The sequence below is a fragment of the Macaca fascicularis genome, chromosome 13 (assembly GCF_037993035.2).
Source record: "Macaca fascicularis isolate 582-1 chromosome 13, T2T-MFA8v1.1".
In the NCBI taxonomy this organism is placed as follows: domain Eukaryota; kingdom Metazoa; phylum Chordata; class Mammalia; order Primates; family Cercopithecidae; genus Macaca; species Macaca fascicularis.
This window is the reverse complement of record NC_088387.1, coordinates 52,062,147-52,081,139: the sequence shown is the minus strand read 5'-3', so window position 1 is coordinate 52,081,139 and position 18,993 is coordinate 52,062,147. Positions and strand designations below refer to the sequence as shown.

Genomic DNA, 18,993 nt, shown 5'->3' with positions numbered 1-18,993 from the left:
ACTAAATGTGCACTAAATTCTTATGTTCGTATGCTGCAGCTGTATTAAATTCCTTTACATTTGGTTTTCTGTTATGCTCCAGTTCCTTTTTATCCACTATTTCTTCTGCCTGGAATACTCTTAGCCCTCCTTAGAATTCACCCCTCACCTCCACCTCACCCAACAAGCTTCCACTCAGGCACAAATAATATTTACTCTCTAATGATCCCCCTCTAACCATGGGCAATAAATCTGTACCTTCTTCATGCTCTTAACATCACAAACCACAAACTATTAATGTTATTATAATTAACTGTATTATAATTATTACTTATGTCTAATTCCCTACTAAACTGAGCTCTTGGATATCAAGGACATGTTTTATTAGTCTTATTTACACTTATTTATTTATTGTATTTGTTTCATTATTTTATTATCTATTATATATGCTCTTATTGCACCCAATTTCTAGGCACTTCATGTTGTGAATGAGTATATGAATGAATGTATTGTATTGCTATTATCATTTGGAATTACGAAGCTAATAATAATACTATATTTATTACAACTTGAGATAACAGTGTTTCTCTTAATTTATTAAGGTTTTTAAACTAGGGAACCAAGTAAAGACTTAACTGATAAAATTCTACATTTTCTATTAAATATTGATTTTGCATACTTACACTACATGAAAAATGGTTTGCATGTGAAACAAGTAATGTTAAGTGGTAGGTGATATCAAGTCACATCTTATTTACAGAAATAATAGATTTTAACTTGTTTTACTTAGTAGACTTTTGTTTTGTTTTTTTTTTGGCAAATAGAATTTTTCAGTTTTTCTTTTCCTCTTCTCTGGTTTGACTGAGCCCTAATAAAAGTAGTCCAGAAGTCAGGGCAATAAGTGAAACATAGAAGATATTAAATCTTTTTTATCTAGCAAAGGTAATGGACTAAATTTAATCAACACATTGTTATTTTTATCTGTACCACAAAAATTTATTTTTAAATCTGGTAGCAAGATTTTCTGTCCTTAACTCATAGTTCTTTTTAAATTATTAGTTGCATATTTTCTATGAGAGTTCATGTTTTATGTATATTTTTAGGCCTCAAGAAATCAATAAAGAAGAACTAGAGGGAAATAGCATGAGGTGTGGTAGAAAGCTTGCCAAAGATGGTGAAGTAAGTATGGGTTGTGACTGTTAATATTCTCATACAAATTGTATTATCAGCACATCCTGCACCTGTAAGTAATAATCATGACACCTGTCATACCTCAGAAGAGCTTGTATACTTTCTGTAGCATGATCTTCTGGGAAAGGTGTTACAGCCACCACACTCAGTAGTGATTGATTACTTGGCTTTGTATGAGAATGCCGAACTTAAATTTTGAGTTCAGATAAGAGATACAAGAAGAGGGTCCCTTAGCAATCCGAAATTAAGATAAAGAAGAAATTGTGAGGGATCTGTTACATAGTCTTAAAAGTGATTCTGTGTTACAGTTATCCTAAATCAAGGACATTCAGATCCATTGATTGTTACCCACATTAGGAATTACCTTTTCTCAGCCAGGCACGGTGGCTCACACCTGTAATCCCAGCACTTTGGAAGGCTGAGGTGGGCAGATCGCTTGAGGCCAAGAGTTCAAGACCAGCCTCGCCAACATGGTGAAACCCTGTCTCTACTGAAAATACAAAAGTTAGCCAGGCATGGTGGTGCGTGCCTGTAAACCCAGCTACAGGGAGGGTAAGGCACAAGAATCACCTGAACTTGGGAGGCGGAGGTTACAGTGAGCCAAGATCATGCCACTGCACTCCAGCCTGGCTGGAAAAACCCCATCTCAAAAAAAAAAAAAAAGATATTTTTTCATTATCACCCAATATAAATGTATATAAGTGAAAGAACAGTATTTAAAAACAATACTTACCCCTGTGCATCCAGAGATTCTTTTTTCTATTTAATACTTTTATTGTTATTTTTTATTTAGAGACAGGCTGTCCCTCTGTCACCCAATCGGGAGTGCAGTGGTGTGACCACAGCTCACTGCAGCCTTTACCTCCCAGGCTCAAGCACTCCTCCCATCCCGGCATCCCAAATAGCTGGAATTACAAGCATGAACCACCATGCCCAGCTATCTATTTAATTTTTTTTTTTTTTTTTAAACTGACTGTGGCTGGGCGTGGTGGCTCAAGCCTATAATCCCAGCACTTTGGGAGGCCAAGGCAGGCAGATCACACCGTCAAGAGATCGAGACCATCCTGGCCAACATGGTGAAACCCCATCTCTACTAAAAACACAAAAATTAGCTGGGCGTGGTGGTGCACACCTGTAGTCCCAGCTACTCGGGAGGCTGAGGCAGGAGAATTGCCTGAACCCGGAAGGCAGAGGTTGCAGTGAGTTGAGATCACACCACTGTGCTCCAGGCTGGTGACAGAGCGAGACTCCATCTCAAAAACAAAACAAAACAAAGAAAAACAGCTGATTGTATCCTATTCAATTGATTTTACAATCTACTAATGGGACATGAACTACATTTTTAAATATTTCCCCCCAACTAATTATAATTTTTATTTTTCAAAAAAATCAGCCTTATATAGATACCCATTTGGTTATTTCTATCCCAAACTTTTCCTCATTTTTACTTTATTTATTTTTAATTTTTAAAAGTTGATTGTTTTATGTTTGCATTGGTTTACTGATTGGCAATGTCTCAGTGTGTCGCCCAGGCTGGAGTGCAGTGGCACAATCATTGCTCACTGCAGCCTCAGTGCTCTGAACTGAAAGCAATCCTCCTACCTCAGTCTATGGAGTAGCTGAGACTGCAGACACATGCCACCACACCCAGCTAATTTTATTTTTTACTATTTGTAGAGATGGGGGTCTCCCTATGCTACCCAGGCTGGTCTCAAATTCCTGGGCTCAAGAGATTCTCCTGCCTTAGCCTCCCAAAGTGCCGGGATTACAGGCGTGAGCCACCATACCCAGCTTATGTTTGCCTTTATATTATGATAGATGTTCAGAGTATAAAAGAATAGTTTTCTTTAGTTCACATTTTTCCTTGTTGCTGCTTCCAGATCTTGTTGTTACTTTGAAGCAAATGCTTCTACTATACCACCTACTACCCTTATTATGGCCATAATTCACTGAGCTCACTGCCTTTCTTTTCTTTTCTTTTTTTTTTTTTTTTTTTTTTTTTTTTTTTTTTTTTTTTTGACAGAGTCTCACTGTGTTGCCCAGGCTGGAATGCAGTGGCACAATCATGACTCACTGAAGCCTTGACTTCCTGGGCTCAAGTGATCCTCCCACCTGAGCCTCCCAAGCAGCTGGGACTACAAGCATGCACCACCACGCCTGGCTAATTTTTTAAAATTTTTTGTAAAGACGAGGTCTCACTAGTTGCCCGGGCTGGTCTCAAACTCCTGGGCTCAAGTGGTCCTCCTACCTTGGCCTCCCAAATTGTTGAGATTACAGGCGTGAGCCACCACGTCCAGCCCTCATTACCGTTCTTTATCACTATTCTTATTATCAGTCTTGATGATTTCAATATCTCTATTCCTTGACCTTCCTTCCCCCATGCTCTTGTGCTCCACCCTACCTCGGGCATCCATTCCCATGAGCATACCCTTGCATTATTAATTACTACACCACCTTCAAAATCTCCATTTCAGGCATCCCGTTTTCAGACCCCACCTCGTCTTTCTAGCTCATTCTCTCTAGCACCTGGACTCCAACAATTTTTTAACCCCATTTGGCTATATAATACATTATTTTTGCAACCTTTCCCTATCACCTTTCTGACCACATTTCTACTTCTTTCTTTGCCTGACTTATATTTTATGTTCCATCTTAAAATTGGTCGCTTGCTTATACTCTTTTAACTTTTCTTTTTCCTCTTGGACATGTTAAACTCACCTGGCTAAACCCCAACTCTTGTTAAGGGTTGCACTCCATGCTTGCATCCAGACAGATGAATGTGATTAAAGACAAACACCATACCCCATTAGGTTCCACTCGAATGTGGTAACCATGAATTTCAAGTAGGTTAGTGCTGCATCATGATCTGTCTGTATTTCCCTAGTGAACTGATCCTCCCATTAGCTGAGATAACTCATACCTTCTCTCCTCAAAAGGGCAATACTCTCACCCTTATTCTTACCTGATGGCCTTGCTGCCTACTGCAATGAAAAGAGAATCTGTACATCCTCTTACCAGTAGTTCTGCCAGTCTACCTGCATCTATAACTATGCGCTATGCTTTTCCTCTTATTAGAAAAATGAACTGCCTGCTTCTTAGTCCATTCCCTCTCTTTGTACTGGACTCTATCCATGCTCACCTATTCAGAACCTTTGCTCCAGCCAGGCACAGTGGTATGCACCTGCAGTTCCAGCTACTTGGGAGGATTAGGTGGAAAAATTGCTTGAACCTAGGAGTTAGAGTTCAGCCTGGGCAATATAGAGAGACCTTGTCTCTAAAAAAAAAAAAAAAAAAAAAAAGCTTTGCCCTTACAGTTATCACCTCACCTCTGGTAGGGCAGAAACTGTATGTTATTTACTGCTATGATTCCATTGCTTAGAGGAGTGCCTGGCATATAATATGTGCTCAATAAATATCAGTTAATACTGAATTGCAATCCAGGGTGTCAGCCAAACACTTGAAGCCCTAACTACTTCTCTCTGTCACACCACCTTATCTGATACTCTCACATTAACTATTAGCTGATAGAATAAACAAACTCGTGAACCCCATGATGGTATTTACATAACCCAGTTATGTGTCACTTAAGGTATTTTAGAGTATTTTTAAAGCAAGGAGATTTTAATGGGTTCTTAGTTACCCCCATCTAGATTCTTAGTGCTCTAAGCTATATAGTCACATAGAGTTGCAGCGAAAAGCCTTATTATTGCTTTGCACAGTGGCTTATGCCTGTAATCCCAGCACTTTGGGAGGCTGAGGCGGGCGGATCACAAGATCAGGAGTTCCAGACCAACCTGGCCAACATAGTGAAACCCTGTCTCTACTAAAAATACAAAAAAAAAAAAAAAAAAAGGCCAGACGCAGTGGCTCTCACCTATAGTCCCAGCACTTTGGGAGGCTGAGGCGGGCAGATCACCTGAGGTCGGGAGTTTGAGACCAGCCTGACCAACATGGAGAAACCCCGTCTCTATTAAAAATACAAAATTAGCCAGGCGTGGTGTTGCATGCCTGTAATCCCAGCTACTCGGGAGGCTGAGGCAGGAGAATCGTTTGAACCCGGGAGGCGGAGGTTGTGGTGAGCCGAAATCATGCCATTGCACTCCAGCCTGGGCAACTAGAGCAAAACTGTGTCTCAAAAAACAACAACTACAACAATAACAACAAAAATTAGCCGGGCATGGTGGCAGGCACCTGTAGTCCCAGCTACTTGGGAGCCTGAGGCAGGAGAATCACTTGAACCTGGGAAGTGGAGGTTGCAGTGAGCCGAGATAATGCCACTGCACTCCAGCCTGAGTGACAGTGAGACTCCATCTCAAAAAAAAAAAAAAAGCATTATTATTTATGGTAGAATTGCAGTATGAAGAGATAAGGAAACTGATCATGAAGAGGAAAGTAGCTTAGAGAATTATGATCATAAGGGCAGCTTTTCTGGCATAGATATATGTATAGTTTGGGGTGATAAGCCTGAAGAAAAAGTCACTGACAAAAAGTCAGCCACTCATGAGGGAAATACTTGTAATGAGTTAGAGACAAAAGACATTTTGAATTTTTTATTTTTGACTTGCTAATATGATAAACTGAAGTAAGTCTTCTTTCTTGTATTTTTTAGTACTGCTGGCGTTGGACGGGTTTTAACTTCGGCTTTGACCTACTTGTAACTTACACCAATCGATACATCATTTTCAAACGCAATACACTGAATCAGCCATGTAGCGGATCTGTCAGTTTACAGCCTCGAAGGAGCATAGCATTTAGGTAGGGTGAGATTCCCCACCCCACTCCTCCTCACTCCAGAGGAAATGTAAGAAATAAAACCTTGATAATTTACACCAACATTAGTAGAACTTTGGTAAGCTACAGTATATGTGAAAGTGGTAGGAAATGACGAGGCTCCATTCCTGTGAAATGTATTGTCAGTAATCAGAATCATAAGATCTAGTATGTCAGGGAGAATGAATAGGCTGGAATATATACCAATAGGGAATATCAGCCTTGAAGTTATCACCTTGTTGCTATTCCTAGCAAATAAAAGGTCCAGACTGTTGAAATATGTAGCAAGGTATGTTTCCAGGAAAACATGTATTATCCTTAACTTTTTAAAGGATTTAATATGTTAAACTTTGCCCAGTAGTTGCTAGCAATCTTTTTCTGAGAGGATACCAGAAGCTGACAAATTGGACAATAGCTTAATGAACATATGATTTAAAAGTCATATGTTTATACTTACCTTACACCAAATACAGAAATCAACTCAAAATGGATCAAAGATCTAAGCATAAGAACTAAAACTATTAAACTCTTGGAAGAAAACATAGGGGGAAAGCTTCCTAACGATTGATTTGGCAGTGATTTCTTCCATAATACACCCAAGCACAGGCAACAAAAGAAGCAATAGATAAAATTGGACTTCATCAAAATCACAAACCTATGTATCAGAGGACAGTGAAAAGGCAACCCGGGGAATGAGAGAAGATATTTGTAACCATACATTTGACAAGACATGAATACCCAGAATATACAGAAAATTCCTACAACTCTATAATTTAAAAAGAAAACTCAACTCAAAAATGGGCCAAAGACTTGCATAAACATTTCTCCAAAGAAGATATACAGATGGCTAAAAAACACATGAAAAGATGCTCAGCATTACTAATTAGGGACATACAAACCAAAACCACAATGATCTTTCACTTCACACCTATTGGGATGGCTATTAATAAAAACAGAATAGAAAAAAAACCAACAAAAGTAACAGGTGTTGGTAAGGATGTGGAGTATTTAGAATCCTTGTGCACTGCTCGTGGCCATATAAAATGGCACAGACACTATGGAACATGATATATCGCTTCCTCAAAAAAATTGAACAGAATTACCATACAATCCAGCAATTTCTCTTCTGAGTATAGACCCAGAAGAATTGAAAATAGGGACTTCGGCTGGGCGCGGTGGCTCACGCCTATAATCCCAGCACTTTGGGAGGCTGAGGCGGGCGGATCACAAGGTCAGGAGATCGAGACCATCCTGGCTAACACGGTGAAACCCCGCCTCTACTAAAAATACAAAAAACTTAGCTGGGCATGGTGACAGGCACCTGTAGTCCCAGCTACCTGGGAGGCTGAGGCTGGAGAATGGCGTGAACCTGGGAGGCAGAGCTTGCAGTGAGCCGAGATTGTGCCACTGCCCTCCAGCCTGGGCGACAGAGCAAGACTCCGTCTCAAAAAAAAAAAAAAAAGAAAATAGGGGCTTAAACAGATATTTTTGTATACTTATGTTCATAACAGCGTTATTCACAATAGCCAAAAGGTGGAAGCAGCCCACATGCTCACTGACAGATGCTAGAGAAACAAAATATGGTACATACATAAAAGAGAACATTATTTAGCCTTGAAAAGGAAGGAAATTCTGATACATGCTAAACATGGATGAACCTGGAAGACATGCCAAGTGAAATAAGCCACTCACAAAAGCACAAATATTATAAGATTCCACTCATATGAAGTACCTAGAGTAGACAAATTCATAGGTACAGAGGGTACACTGGTGGTTGCCAGGGCCTGAGGGAAGGGAAAGTGGGGAGTTAGTGTTTAATGGGTAAGGAGCTTCAGCGAGGGAAAATGAAAATGTTCTAGAGATGGGTAAAGAACAATGTGGAAATATATTTAATGCCACAGAACTATATACTTTAAAATGGTTAAAATGATAAATGTTATGTATATTTTACCACAGTAAAAACATTTATAAATTATTTCTCTTGGCCAGATATGTGTAATAGCACAGGCTTGTCACTGAATGCAGTCAGATTACAGTTTGAAAAGACTTCCTGAAAGTCTTTTATCAAATAAAAAACAGAGGAAAAAGTAAATATGAAAGTGAGGAAGGGCTTATTTAATCTGTGGTTTAAAAATCCTGTGTTTATTTATTTATTTTTTTAAATCCTAGATTACGTTTGGCTTCTTTTGATAGTAGTGGAAAACTAATATGTAGTAGAACAACTGGCTATCAAATACTTACACTTGAAAAGGATCAGGTATGTTCGGTTATCTTCTGGTATGTCATTATAATATTTGTCTTTCGAATCCTCTTTTGAAAATTCTTAAGTAGAATTAACATTAAAGTGATGGCATTTTGACCTAAAAGTTGGTTTGAAAGCCTTTTGAAGGTAAAGATGAAAGTACCACGTTCACTTATGCATAACTGACCCCATCCCAATGGAAGCATAATTGGGAGAAAAAAAGAAAACACTGTTTGAAGGGCAGGGAAACGCTGATTATAAGGCAATAATTGTTTATCCTGAATATCATCAGCAGCACTAAAATTCATTCCTAAAATTTTAGGAACTTAAGTGCTTTATCCATTGTGTACATAGTGCATTTATTTGTACATTCACAGCAGGCGTCTTGAAGACAATCCTGTATGTCTCTGAAGCTCCTTAATATCGTAAGAGCATTATTCTCTAGCCCATTAGGTTCGTAAGATGGCAAACTCTGTATTGTTCCCCAGATTATCTCCAAAGCCATTTATTTATTCATACATCACACACTTGGAGAAGTTTCAAAGTGTCATGATGAGAAAGTAGACCATTTTTAAAAGTAAAATTGAAAGCTGTTAAAATATTGAGGAAGTTTATTCTATTAACACTAATCATCATTCCAAAGGGCATAATGTTTTATTAGAGGATTCAAAACTTGTTATAGTTTACATAAATTATGAAAAGTTAGTAGTTTTCCTCAGACTGAAGAGACTATCATAGAACATCCTTAACATTGCAAGTAACCCTGGAAGTGATCATTGTAACCTCACATGCTATATGAGAACTTCTTTTAATAGCATTCTTACAGAGGGTCATCCACTCATTGTTGAAACTCTAGCCGACCCCCATCTTACATGAAAGGTAATAGGTAGGAATGTCCATTTCAAGGCAGATATATAATGAGAAAGTTTAAATCTGCCTCCGTCAGAATTCTCTGTTGGTCCTTCTTGTACCCTCTGCAGCTGAATAGACAATGACTATCTTTATCTTCTACCTGAAACTTCATGAAAAATACCATCATGGCTCAATCCCAGCCAGAGACCTAAATATGCACCAGGCCAAGATAGTAGTTGTATTCCATATGTTCCTTCAGCAAACATTTGTGTCCCCACTATGTGCTTGGTTCTCAGCTAGGAGTAGAAGAAATAAAGACAGGCTTGTGTTAATATAGACTAGTGTAAGTAGCATCATAGAATGAGCTCAGAGTGTGCAACCTTGAGGGAGAAGACTCTAACCTGTAATAACTGAGCAGTTGCCAGGGTTGGGGGTGGTTATTGGAGGAGGAGGAGAAAGAAAGACAGCTCAGGGAAAGCATCGTCTCCTGGAAAAGTGTTAAAGTCAACACATACCTGAACCAAGCCTCAAACGGTGAGTAAGATGGAAGCAAGGGAATACACGGGTCATTCAAGGAACTGTAGGACGGTTGGAAGAGTTCAGTATAACTAGAGCCAGGGCATAAGGGCTGTGGATGGAGTTTGGAAGATTTACTTTGGGAGTTGTGTGTTTCATATAGGTTATGGATGTTGTAGAAAGAACGGAAAATATAAGTCAGCTGAAATAACAATCATACATGTACCACTCAGATACATTACTGAGTTTTTTCTTCACCTGTATCTTTTTTGCAAAATTGGATCACAGTAGATTAGCTATTTTGTAACCTGCTTTTTTTTAATGGTGAAATATATATATATTTAGAATTCACCAGCTGGATTCAACTTAGATGATCCCAGTTTTTTGGCAGCATCTAAAAGCAGCATGCTCAGGAGCCAGTTGAACATGCACTTTCTTCTTTCCATCAGCCCTGATCACGGTGTTGATCTTGGCCACCTCGGTGTCATAGAGCTCCTCCACAGCCTGTTTGATCTTATGCTTTTTGGCCTCGACATCTACAGTGAACACAAGTATGGTGTTGTCTTCTGTCTCCTTCATGGCCAACTCAGTGGTTGGGGAGAACTTGTTGGCCGCATAGTGAGAACCAACTCAGTGGTTGGGGAGAACTCAGGCCTGGGGAAGAGGCAAAGTGGGGTTACCTGGCCTGGGCCCAGTAGAAGAAAGGCTTAGTCCTGTTTCAGAGCCCAAGGCCAGGAGAGCCTAGATGCATCAGACAGTGAGGTAGTAATTGTAATCTACTTTTTTTTTTTCACTTTGTTGTACATAGCTTTTCTTGTCAATAAATATATATTCACAGCATCATTTTTATGAACTGCATAATATTAGTTGTTTTGGCTATACCATAATTTAGATAATTCCTCTTTATTGGATAAAGTTGTTTCTCATTTTTTTCAATACTATAGGAAATATACGTATATCTTTGTCCGTTTTTATGATGTTTTAAAGGCATAAATTCCAAGTAGAATTCTTGTTGCATGGTACCTACAATTTTCTAATGGACAAATTGCCCTCCAGAGGTACTGTCCAATTGATACTGCCCCCCCGGCAGCAGTACAGGAGAGTATACCCGATATTGTGTCTTATCATTCTTTTTCATCTCTATCCCAGTGTAGTAAATGTGAAAACAAATATTTGTTTTAACTTTCATTTCTTTTTTATTTGTTTGTTTTGAGACAGAGTCTTACTCTGTCACCCAGGCTGGAGTGCACTAATTTTTGTATTTAGAGTAGAGATAGGGTTTCACCATGTTAGCCAGGCTGATCTTGAACTTCTGGCCTCAAGTGATCCACCTGCCTTGGCCTCCCAAAGTGCTGGGATTACAGGTGTGAGCCACCACGCCTGGCCCTTAATTTTCAATGTTCATTTCTTTGGTTAGTGTATGGTTGGGTTTTGTTATGCTTATTGAACACATCATCTCATGTAAACTGACAGCTTATATTGTTTCTGTTAAATTTTTTATTAAAATGTTCATTTTTTTCTTGCTAATTTTTAACAGCTTTTATATATTAAAAATACTAACATTTGTGATAGTCTGTAGTTTTTACTTTTTCTCTTTTTTTTTTTCGAGACAGGTTGTCACTCTGTCACTCAGGCTGGAGTGCGGTGGTACAATCTTGGCTCACTGCAGCCTCCACCTCCTGGGCCTCACAAGTAGCTGAGACTACAGGCTCGCACCACCATGCCCAGCTAAATATTTTTGTATTTTTTTATAGAGACGAGGTTTTGCCACGTTGCCCAGGCTGGTCTGGAATTCCTGGGCTCAAGTGATCCATCTGCCTCGGCTTCCCAAAATGCTGGGATTACAGGCATGAGCCACCATGCCCAGTCTTTACATTTTTGTCATTTGTCTTTTCAACCTTCAAAACAATCTATCTTTTTCTTTTATTATTTGTTTGTTTGGTGTGACCCTTAGGCCCCCATTTTACTAGGATTATATAAATAGTCATCTATATATTTTTCTGTTCTTTTTATGGCTTAATTTTTTACTTTGGAGTATTTGACGATGTATCTGAAATGTACTGGATGTATCAGTGTGTTTGAAATGCCTTATTGTACATGAAATACTTATAAAATTGCTTTCATTTCTGGACTTTCTGTTTTATTGATTTCTTTGTTATGAAGACAAGGCATTGTTTTAATTAGGCTAACTTTAAAATGCATTAATATTTAGTAATGCAAAACCACCTTCATTTTTCTTTTTTCAAAAATGTCTCCGTTCTTTTTGCATGATTATTCTCCTGTATGGGATATAGAATCATTTTGCTAAGTTTCCTTTCAAAAATTCCTGTGGGGATTTTAATTTATATGATTAAATATGTAGAGTAGTTTGTGGACAGTCGATGTCTTCCTTTCTGGAATATGGTATTTTCTACATTTATTTAGGTCTTCTCTTATGTCTCTCTCTAAAATTTGTAGTTTTTCCCATATTGTTCCTGTATTATTTCCTAGAAGTATAATGTTTAGTATTTTATTTTGTTATTTTTTTTTGAGACGGAGTCTTGTTCTGTCGCCAGGCTGGAGTGCAGTGACGTGATCTTAGCTCACTGCAACCTCCGCCTCCTGGGTTCAAGCGATTCCCCTGCCTCAGCCTCCCAAGTAGCTGGGATTACAGGCACATGCCACCATGCCCCGCTTTTTTGTATTTTAGTAGAGACAGGGTTTCACCATGTTGGCCAAGATGGTCTCAATCTCCTGACCTTGTGATCCGCTGTCCTCGGCCTCCCAAAGTGCTGGGATTACAGGCATGAGCCACTGCGCCCAGCCAGTATTTTACATTTCAATTGCTAATATGAAATGAATCATTTGTTCTAATAGTTTTTGATAATGTAAGAAAGGTAGTGAATTTTGTATATTTATTTTGTAACTGTCCGTCTTATAAGACCATGCTAAATGGATTTTCACTATAGAAGGTTCCCTCAGATGGCAATGTGTAACAAGGATTCAAGATATGATAATGGCAATAAAACAATTTATTGATTATATAGCTATAATTCAGATTAAAAGTGATGAGAACCTTAAAGAATGTAGCAGTGAATATGAAAATATTGATGGGTTCTGGAAATAAAGTGATGCAACTGAGAATTTGATTCTTAATCGTGTGTGTGCATGAGGAAATGTCAGATGGTTCATGGTTTTCTGATTTGGGTAATTTGATTTATAGTAGTGGTTTTACCTGAGATTTGAATTATAGGAAGGAAAATGAACATGACGTAGTGTTGGTGATGGTGAAGAGATGATGAATTCCGTTTAGGGCACGTTTAATTTGAGAACATCAAGGTGAAAATTTGATAGGCTGGTTAATAAATGGATTTGGAGTTTACAAGTAATGCCTGAACTAGAAATAATAATTGGATGAGATAACATTCAGGAAATGTGTAGAGAATATGGCATGATAGAACCCTAGTGATCACTGGTATTTAAGAGATGGGCAAAAAAGGTAACCTGGTGAGACATTCAAAAGCTGGGATGGGGAATCAAAGCCAAATTGCAGGCTTGGCATAGTAGCATATGCCTGTAATCCCAGCACTTTGGGAGGCCGAGGCAAGAGGATTGCTTGAGACCAGGAGTTCAAGACCAGCCCTGGCAACATAGCGAAACCCTGTCTATACAAAAAATTAAAAAATTAGCCAGGCATGGTGGCATGTGCCTGTAGTACCACCAACTCAGAAACTGAGGCAGGAGGATCACTTGAGCCTGGGAGGCTGAGGCTGCAATAAGCCGTGATCATGCCACCGCACTCCAGCCTGGGTGACAGAGTCAGGTCCTGTCTCCAGACAAAAACAGACAAACAAAAAACACTACCAACAACAACAAATACCCAGAAATTTATTTTTTTAAGCCGAATTGTAAGAGTGAAAGTGGAGGTGGCCCAGAAAGAAAGAAAGGAAGGGATAGATAGTAGCCAATAGTTGAGGGTTTGAATTTGAGTTACTAAGTAAAGATTATTCAATAGTGAGTTGTATTTGTAGATCTTGGAATTTAGACATATAAGATAGAATGTGGGGGAAGTAATAGAGGAATAGTATAGAATAAGTTGCAAAAACCTCAGAGAAGCAGGGATCTCTACATAGAGATGAATAACTAACTATCTGGAAGTAGAAGTGGGGACCTAGGAGGATGCTGCTGCTCTGCTGCTGTGATATGTGGGCTCCACAGCTTCCATCCATAGTGGAATAATGACAATAGAACTTTGCTGTAAAGGTACTTCAATGCAAATACAGATGCAGATTGAACCTTTAGGTGAAGCAACACACTTGATGAAGCTAGGATCAACCTATCCTGTTTGGGAATGGAGAGTGGGGATTAATACAATTTAATATTCAAAAATTGGTGTGTCCATTCAGCCAAATGATATCCACATGGCTTCCTTCTTTCTCCAGAGTTGGCCCTTTGACCTGCCCTTCCCTGCCTCAATCTTAACTATATTCAAATACCAGAAGGCTAATCTTCCTCAGAAGCTTTTAATTATTAGGTACAGAATCTTAATTTTTATCATCAGATATACATATCATCAAAGCATTTGTCCTCAACAAATTTGGTAAATGTGCCTTCATCCAGATTATTGATATAAATTTTGACTAGGTCAGGATGTCTCAAGTATCTGAAGACCAACCATGCTTTGGCATCGTTCCTCTCTGGTGACACTGTTAGCACAATCAGTCTAGGTGATAGCCTCCCCTGATTTTGTTCACTGATGTCTTTTTAAAATACCACTTTCCCTCATATAGAGAGAGAGAGATTGTGTGTGTGTGTGTGTGTGTGTGTGAGAGAGAGACATTTGTACTCTCTACCTTCTTTATTCAAATTTATCTCCTTGTTCCCTCAACACAGAAGCTGTGTCCAGTGAGTCTGCTTCAGTCACTCAAATATTCTAGTTTTAGTCCCTCTTGCAGGAATACATGCCTCAGTAAAAAATTAAAACTTTGGATTGAAACAGTGTTTAATAGTATCTTACCCAAAATAAATAAAGTGTAACTAATGCATACTATTGCAGAGAGTGTATGCCAGGCATTTAAAATGTAGGAATTCTCATTTTAGTGTTTCCTCTTTTACTCTGAGGATTGATTCTGTTTAGCAAATGCTTCTAGTAAAGGATATATGAGGTTCCAAACAGAGATCTGTAGCATCAGGGATGTTATATTTGTGTAGTGTCAACTCCTGTCTCTGGGAGTTCTGAGCATTCTTGTGTGTGTTGATGTAACTGAACCTGAAATTGCTTTTCCATGATAATGCATTTTATGTTTCAGGAGACAAATTACATGTTTGTCATAGGGACAGTGGGAAATCTTAAACAATAGTAGGAACCCTGCTTTTTGGTGATGATAATGACTCCCGACCCTCATCCCAGTGATTTGCTGTACCCAACGGCCATCAGAAATCAAAGCCAAGTAGCCGGGCACATTGGCACCTGCCTGTAGTCCCAGCTACTCAGGAGGCTGAGGCAGGAGGATGAGGCAGGAAGATCTTTTGAGCCCAGGAGTTCAAGGCCAGCTTGGGCAATATAGAAAGACCCTATCTCATTTTTTTTAAATAATTATTTTTTAAAAGGAAATAAAATGTTTAAAACATTGAAGTCAAGTGAGAAGTTTATGTATTTGTAGACATTGTATCTGTTCACAAAATATGTAAGTATTTGATAGAAATTTTTGCAATAATGAAAACAACTACCATTATTGAGTACACAATAGATAGCTGGCTTTGTGAAACTCCCTGTGCATTGTCTCATGTAATCCTCCTGTAAGTCAGGTACTCTTATTGTCCCCATCTTACAGTGAGGAAGCTGCATTTGACAAGGTCACACAGCTAGTGGGTGGGAATTTGGAGAGTGGAGTTGTGGATCTCAGACTCAGGACACTATCTCCTTTGGTTCACTCAGTTCAACAGTTTGGTTTTTTTGTTTTTATTTTTAAGCTATTGCTATCTAATTGTCATTAAATCTACAAATCTGTTTTATAGGAACAAGTGGTGATGAACTTGGACAGCAGGCTTCTGATCTTCCCCTTATATATCTGCTGTAACTTCTTGTATATATCACCAGAAAAAAAGAATTGAAAATAATCGTCACCCAGAAAATACAGAAAACTGAAGATCTCATCGGTTGGAAACAGTAGCACTTTGAAAACTTTTTAGGCCAGTTTTAATTTAATGGCCCTACTGATATTCACATCTAAGGTGACTAACAATGACAAAGGCCTTACGAACTGTACGGACAATACAGAAGATTATTCTTATCCTCATTGCATTTCTATGCATATACGAAAAAACATTTTAAAGCCAAGAAAATATCTGTCAAACCATTTCTGTTGGAGCGATGTCAACTCATGCGTTTAATTTAGCATCAGTAGAAAATTGCTGTAGGTAAATCTCACATTTATCTGCAACAAAATATAGATTTAATTTTTAGCTTAAACTTTCTTTCTGCCTTATGTTAGTGGACCTCAGTTATCCATCTGTAAATTTCTTTTTATTTGGCTAAAATAATCTAAAAGAATAATTCGGATGGCCAATTAGAAATGCTCTTTTCAGTTGGTGCATTTAAAGCTTTCCTTTAATATTTTCACCTGCTCATTATGATGCCTCCTTTTAGTTCAATATCTTTCCAGCTCACACTTGTTTTTAATCATTAAATATTTTTTTCCTGGTTTTGGAGACTAAACTGAGAAACTTTTTTTTAAACTTAAGCATTGTCATTGCTATTTTTTTAAATTAGGCTTTCTTAGGATTTTAAGAACAATGAAAGTTAGCTTCACACCTTCAAATGATCTTGAATGAGGGAAAAATCAGTTTGATTCCAAGTATATTTCTTGCCTTACATGGTCTTTTCTTTGACAGTCTGTACACCTTTATTATTAGGTTTAGAATTATTTATGTACCAGATATTATAGTTTTAAACATTTTAATATTCTCTGATCTTTAGAATTATTTATGTTCAAATTTTAGTTGGGAACTTTGTTTCCTACTTAAGCTCAGGACTTTATACCCTCAGAATTGAGTGCCTTTGAGTTACACATGCTAATAGAAATTTCATAGTAAATGTAAATAAGGTCAGAGGATCTAATATAGAACCTGATGATGAAGCATTAATGTAAAAATGGAACTTATTTTTGTCAAAAATGAGATGTACACTTGTCGTGATTTATATATGTTGACCTTTTGTGTTTATTACTGTTTTGAGAATAGCCATGTTCATTTTCTTTCCAGTTAGAGTAAGTACTTCTGTGGTTAATGTATATTTTTATTATGGTTTTTAAAATGGGAATCATTTTTATGTATCTGTGCAAATAATAAATGCCCATTTGGAAAAAGAGTAAGTAAGCTCTTACATAAAATGGACCAAAAAACCCCCCTTAACTGAAACCAAAATTTTTTTTCTTTCTAGTTAGGTTTTTATTCCAACTCCTTTTAACTTTTGGAATTTATTAATAATTTTTTTCTTTCTTAATGATATGCCCATAGGTTCATAAATTGCTTTTGTTCTTTTAAAATTCATCCATTTGGTTTAACTTAAAGGAACCTTTTAAATGCCTCACCCTTGACCCTCAGAGCTGGAATTTAAATGTTTCTAATACAGTGATTTGGCTGTTATCAAGAGGTTACATTTCAGCTGGTCATCAGCCGGGTGTGGTGGCTCACACCTGTAAGCCACTTTGGGAGGCCGAGGCAGGCAGATCATTTGAGGTCAGGGGTTTAAGACCAGCCATGACCAACATGGTGAAACCCCATCTCTATTGAACACACAAAATAAAAATTAGCCGGGCATGGTGGCACACGCCTGTAATCTCAGCTACTCAGGAGGCTGAGGCAGGAGAATCACTTGAACCCGGGAGGCAGAGGTTGCAGTGAGTGGAGATTGCACCATTGCACTCCAACCTGGGCGACAGAGTGAGACTTCATCTCAAAAAAAAAAAAAAGAGGTTACATTAATTATTTTTATATTTGACTATATTAGGTCTCTTTCATGGGAAGCTGTTGTTTTCTTTCTATCTCATTACTGTATAAGAGTTTCCTTACCCTTTATGTATTGAAATATATATAAATGCCAAACTTAAATTATTTGGATAATTAAGTTTTTGCAAATCTTGGAAGTAAAGATAATGTTTGAGCATATTAATGAATAAAGTTAACTGTTTCATTTCACTTATATAAGTTAACTGGCCAAATTGGAATTGTGTGTGGTTTCATCCATTGGTTCTGTCCTGGGCAAGTTGCTTATGTCATCCATAGACAGGATAATTCTTCAATCACAAGTAGGTTAATGTTCTTATTTGAGAAATTGATAATTGTCAGCTAGTAATTCACATTGGTAGTAAAGATGTGCTTTTGTTTTCTTACCAAATACTTTTATGTGTTTGCAGAGTTTGTTCTTTTCAATAGAAATATTTTCAATAAAGTGTTAATAGTGTAAGCTAAAGTATTATATAAACTATGGTTTATGAAAGCTTTGTGTTTTGTCAGCTTTTGTCTTACAGCCTCTACTATTTTTTTATGCTAGGGCTAGAAAACAACATTTATATTTTAAGAATGATTTGTGTTTGTCAGTAAGGAAGAGGTCTTTAAGAAAATATGTCCTAGAGTTTCACACTAAGTTATTAAGAAGGGATATGAATACCTTTCCTTTAAAAAAAAAATGGTTTGGCATGAAACTTAGCAAGAAAGGTAAAACCGTGTGGAGAACAGTGGTAGTCACTTGTTTTGTTTTGTTTTGTTTTGTTTTGTTTTGTTTTTGAGGCGGAGTCTCGCTGTGTCACCAGGCTGGAGTGTAGTGGTGCAGTCTTGGCTCACTGCCACCTCCGCCTCCTGGGTTCAAGCAATTCTCCTGCCTCAGCCTCCTGAGTAACTGGGACCACAGGCACGTGCCACCACGCCCAGCTAATATTTGTATTTTTAGTAGAGACAGGGTTTCGCCATGTTGGCCAGGAAGGTCTCGATCTCTTGAGCTCATGATCCGCCCACCTCAGCCTCCCAAAGTACTGGGATCTCAGGCATGAGCCACTGCCCGGCCTGTTTTTTGTTTTGTTTTGTTTTTTTACGAAGTGTTTCACAGCTAACATTTTATCTAATTTCAAGTCTTTCAATAGGATTACCATCATATGTGAACAATTTTCAACATCAAATGCAAAAATAGGGTTACTGGGGGCCGGGCACAGTGGCTCACACCTGTAATCCCAGCACTTTGAGAGGCCGAGATGGGCAGATCACCTGCGGTCAGGAGTTCGAGACCAGCCTGGCCAACATGGTGAAACCCCGTCTCTACTAAAAATACAAAAATTAGCTGGGCATAGTGGCGGGCGCCTGTAATCCCAGCTACTCGGGAGGCTGAAGCAGGAGAATCGCTTGAACCTGGGAGGCAGAGGTTGCAGTGAACCGAGATCGTGCCATTGCACTCCAGCCTAGATGACAGA

General features: G+C 38.3%; 1 protein-coding gene across 11 annotated transcripts in view; it reads left to right on the top strand.

Annotated features, from left to right (window-relative positions):
• GMCL1 (germ cell-less 1, spermatogenesis associated) overlaps positions 1-18,029 on the top strand; it is a 53,569-nt gene extending 35,540 nt beyond the window's left edge. For 6 of the 11 annotated variants that reach the window (XR_012422299.1, XM_074011608.1, XM_045369155.2 and 3 more), the window contains 4 exons: positions 1,083-1,158; positions 5,780-5,925; positions 8,110-8,197; positions 15,548-18,029. Coding sequence is in view for 7 of the 11 variants with exons in the window: in XM_074011608.1 (XP_073867709.1) it covers positions 1,083-1,158; positions 5,780-5,925; positions 8,110-8,197; positions 15,548-15,643 (406 nt within the window). In the remaining 4 variants the exon portion in view is untranslated. The remainder of the gene's footprint in view (positions 1-1,082; positions 1,159-5,779; positions 5,926-8,109; positions 8,198-15,547) is intronic. The other 5 variants (XR_012422298.1, XR_012422300.1, XR_012422301.1 and 2 more) reach the window with 5 other exon arrangements.
• Positions 18,030-18,993: the final 964 nt, after the last annotated feature.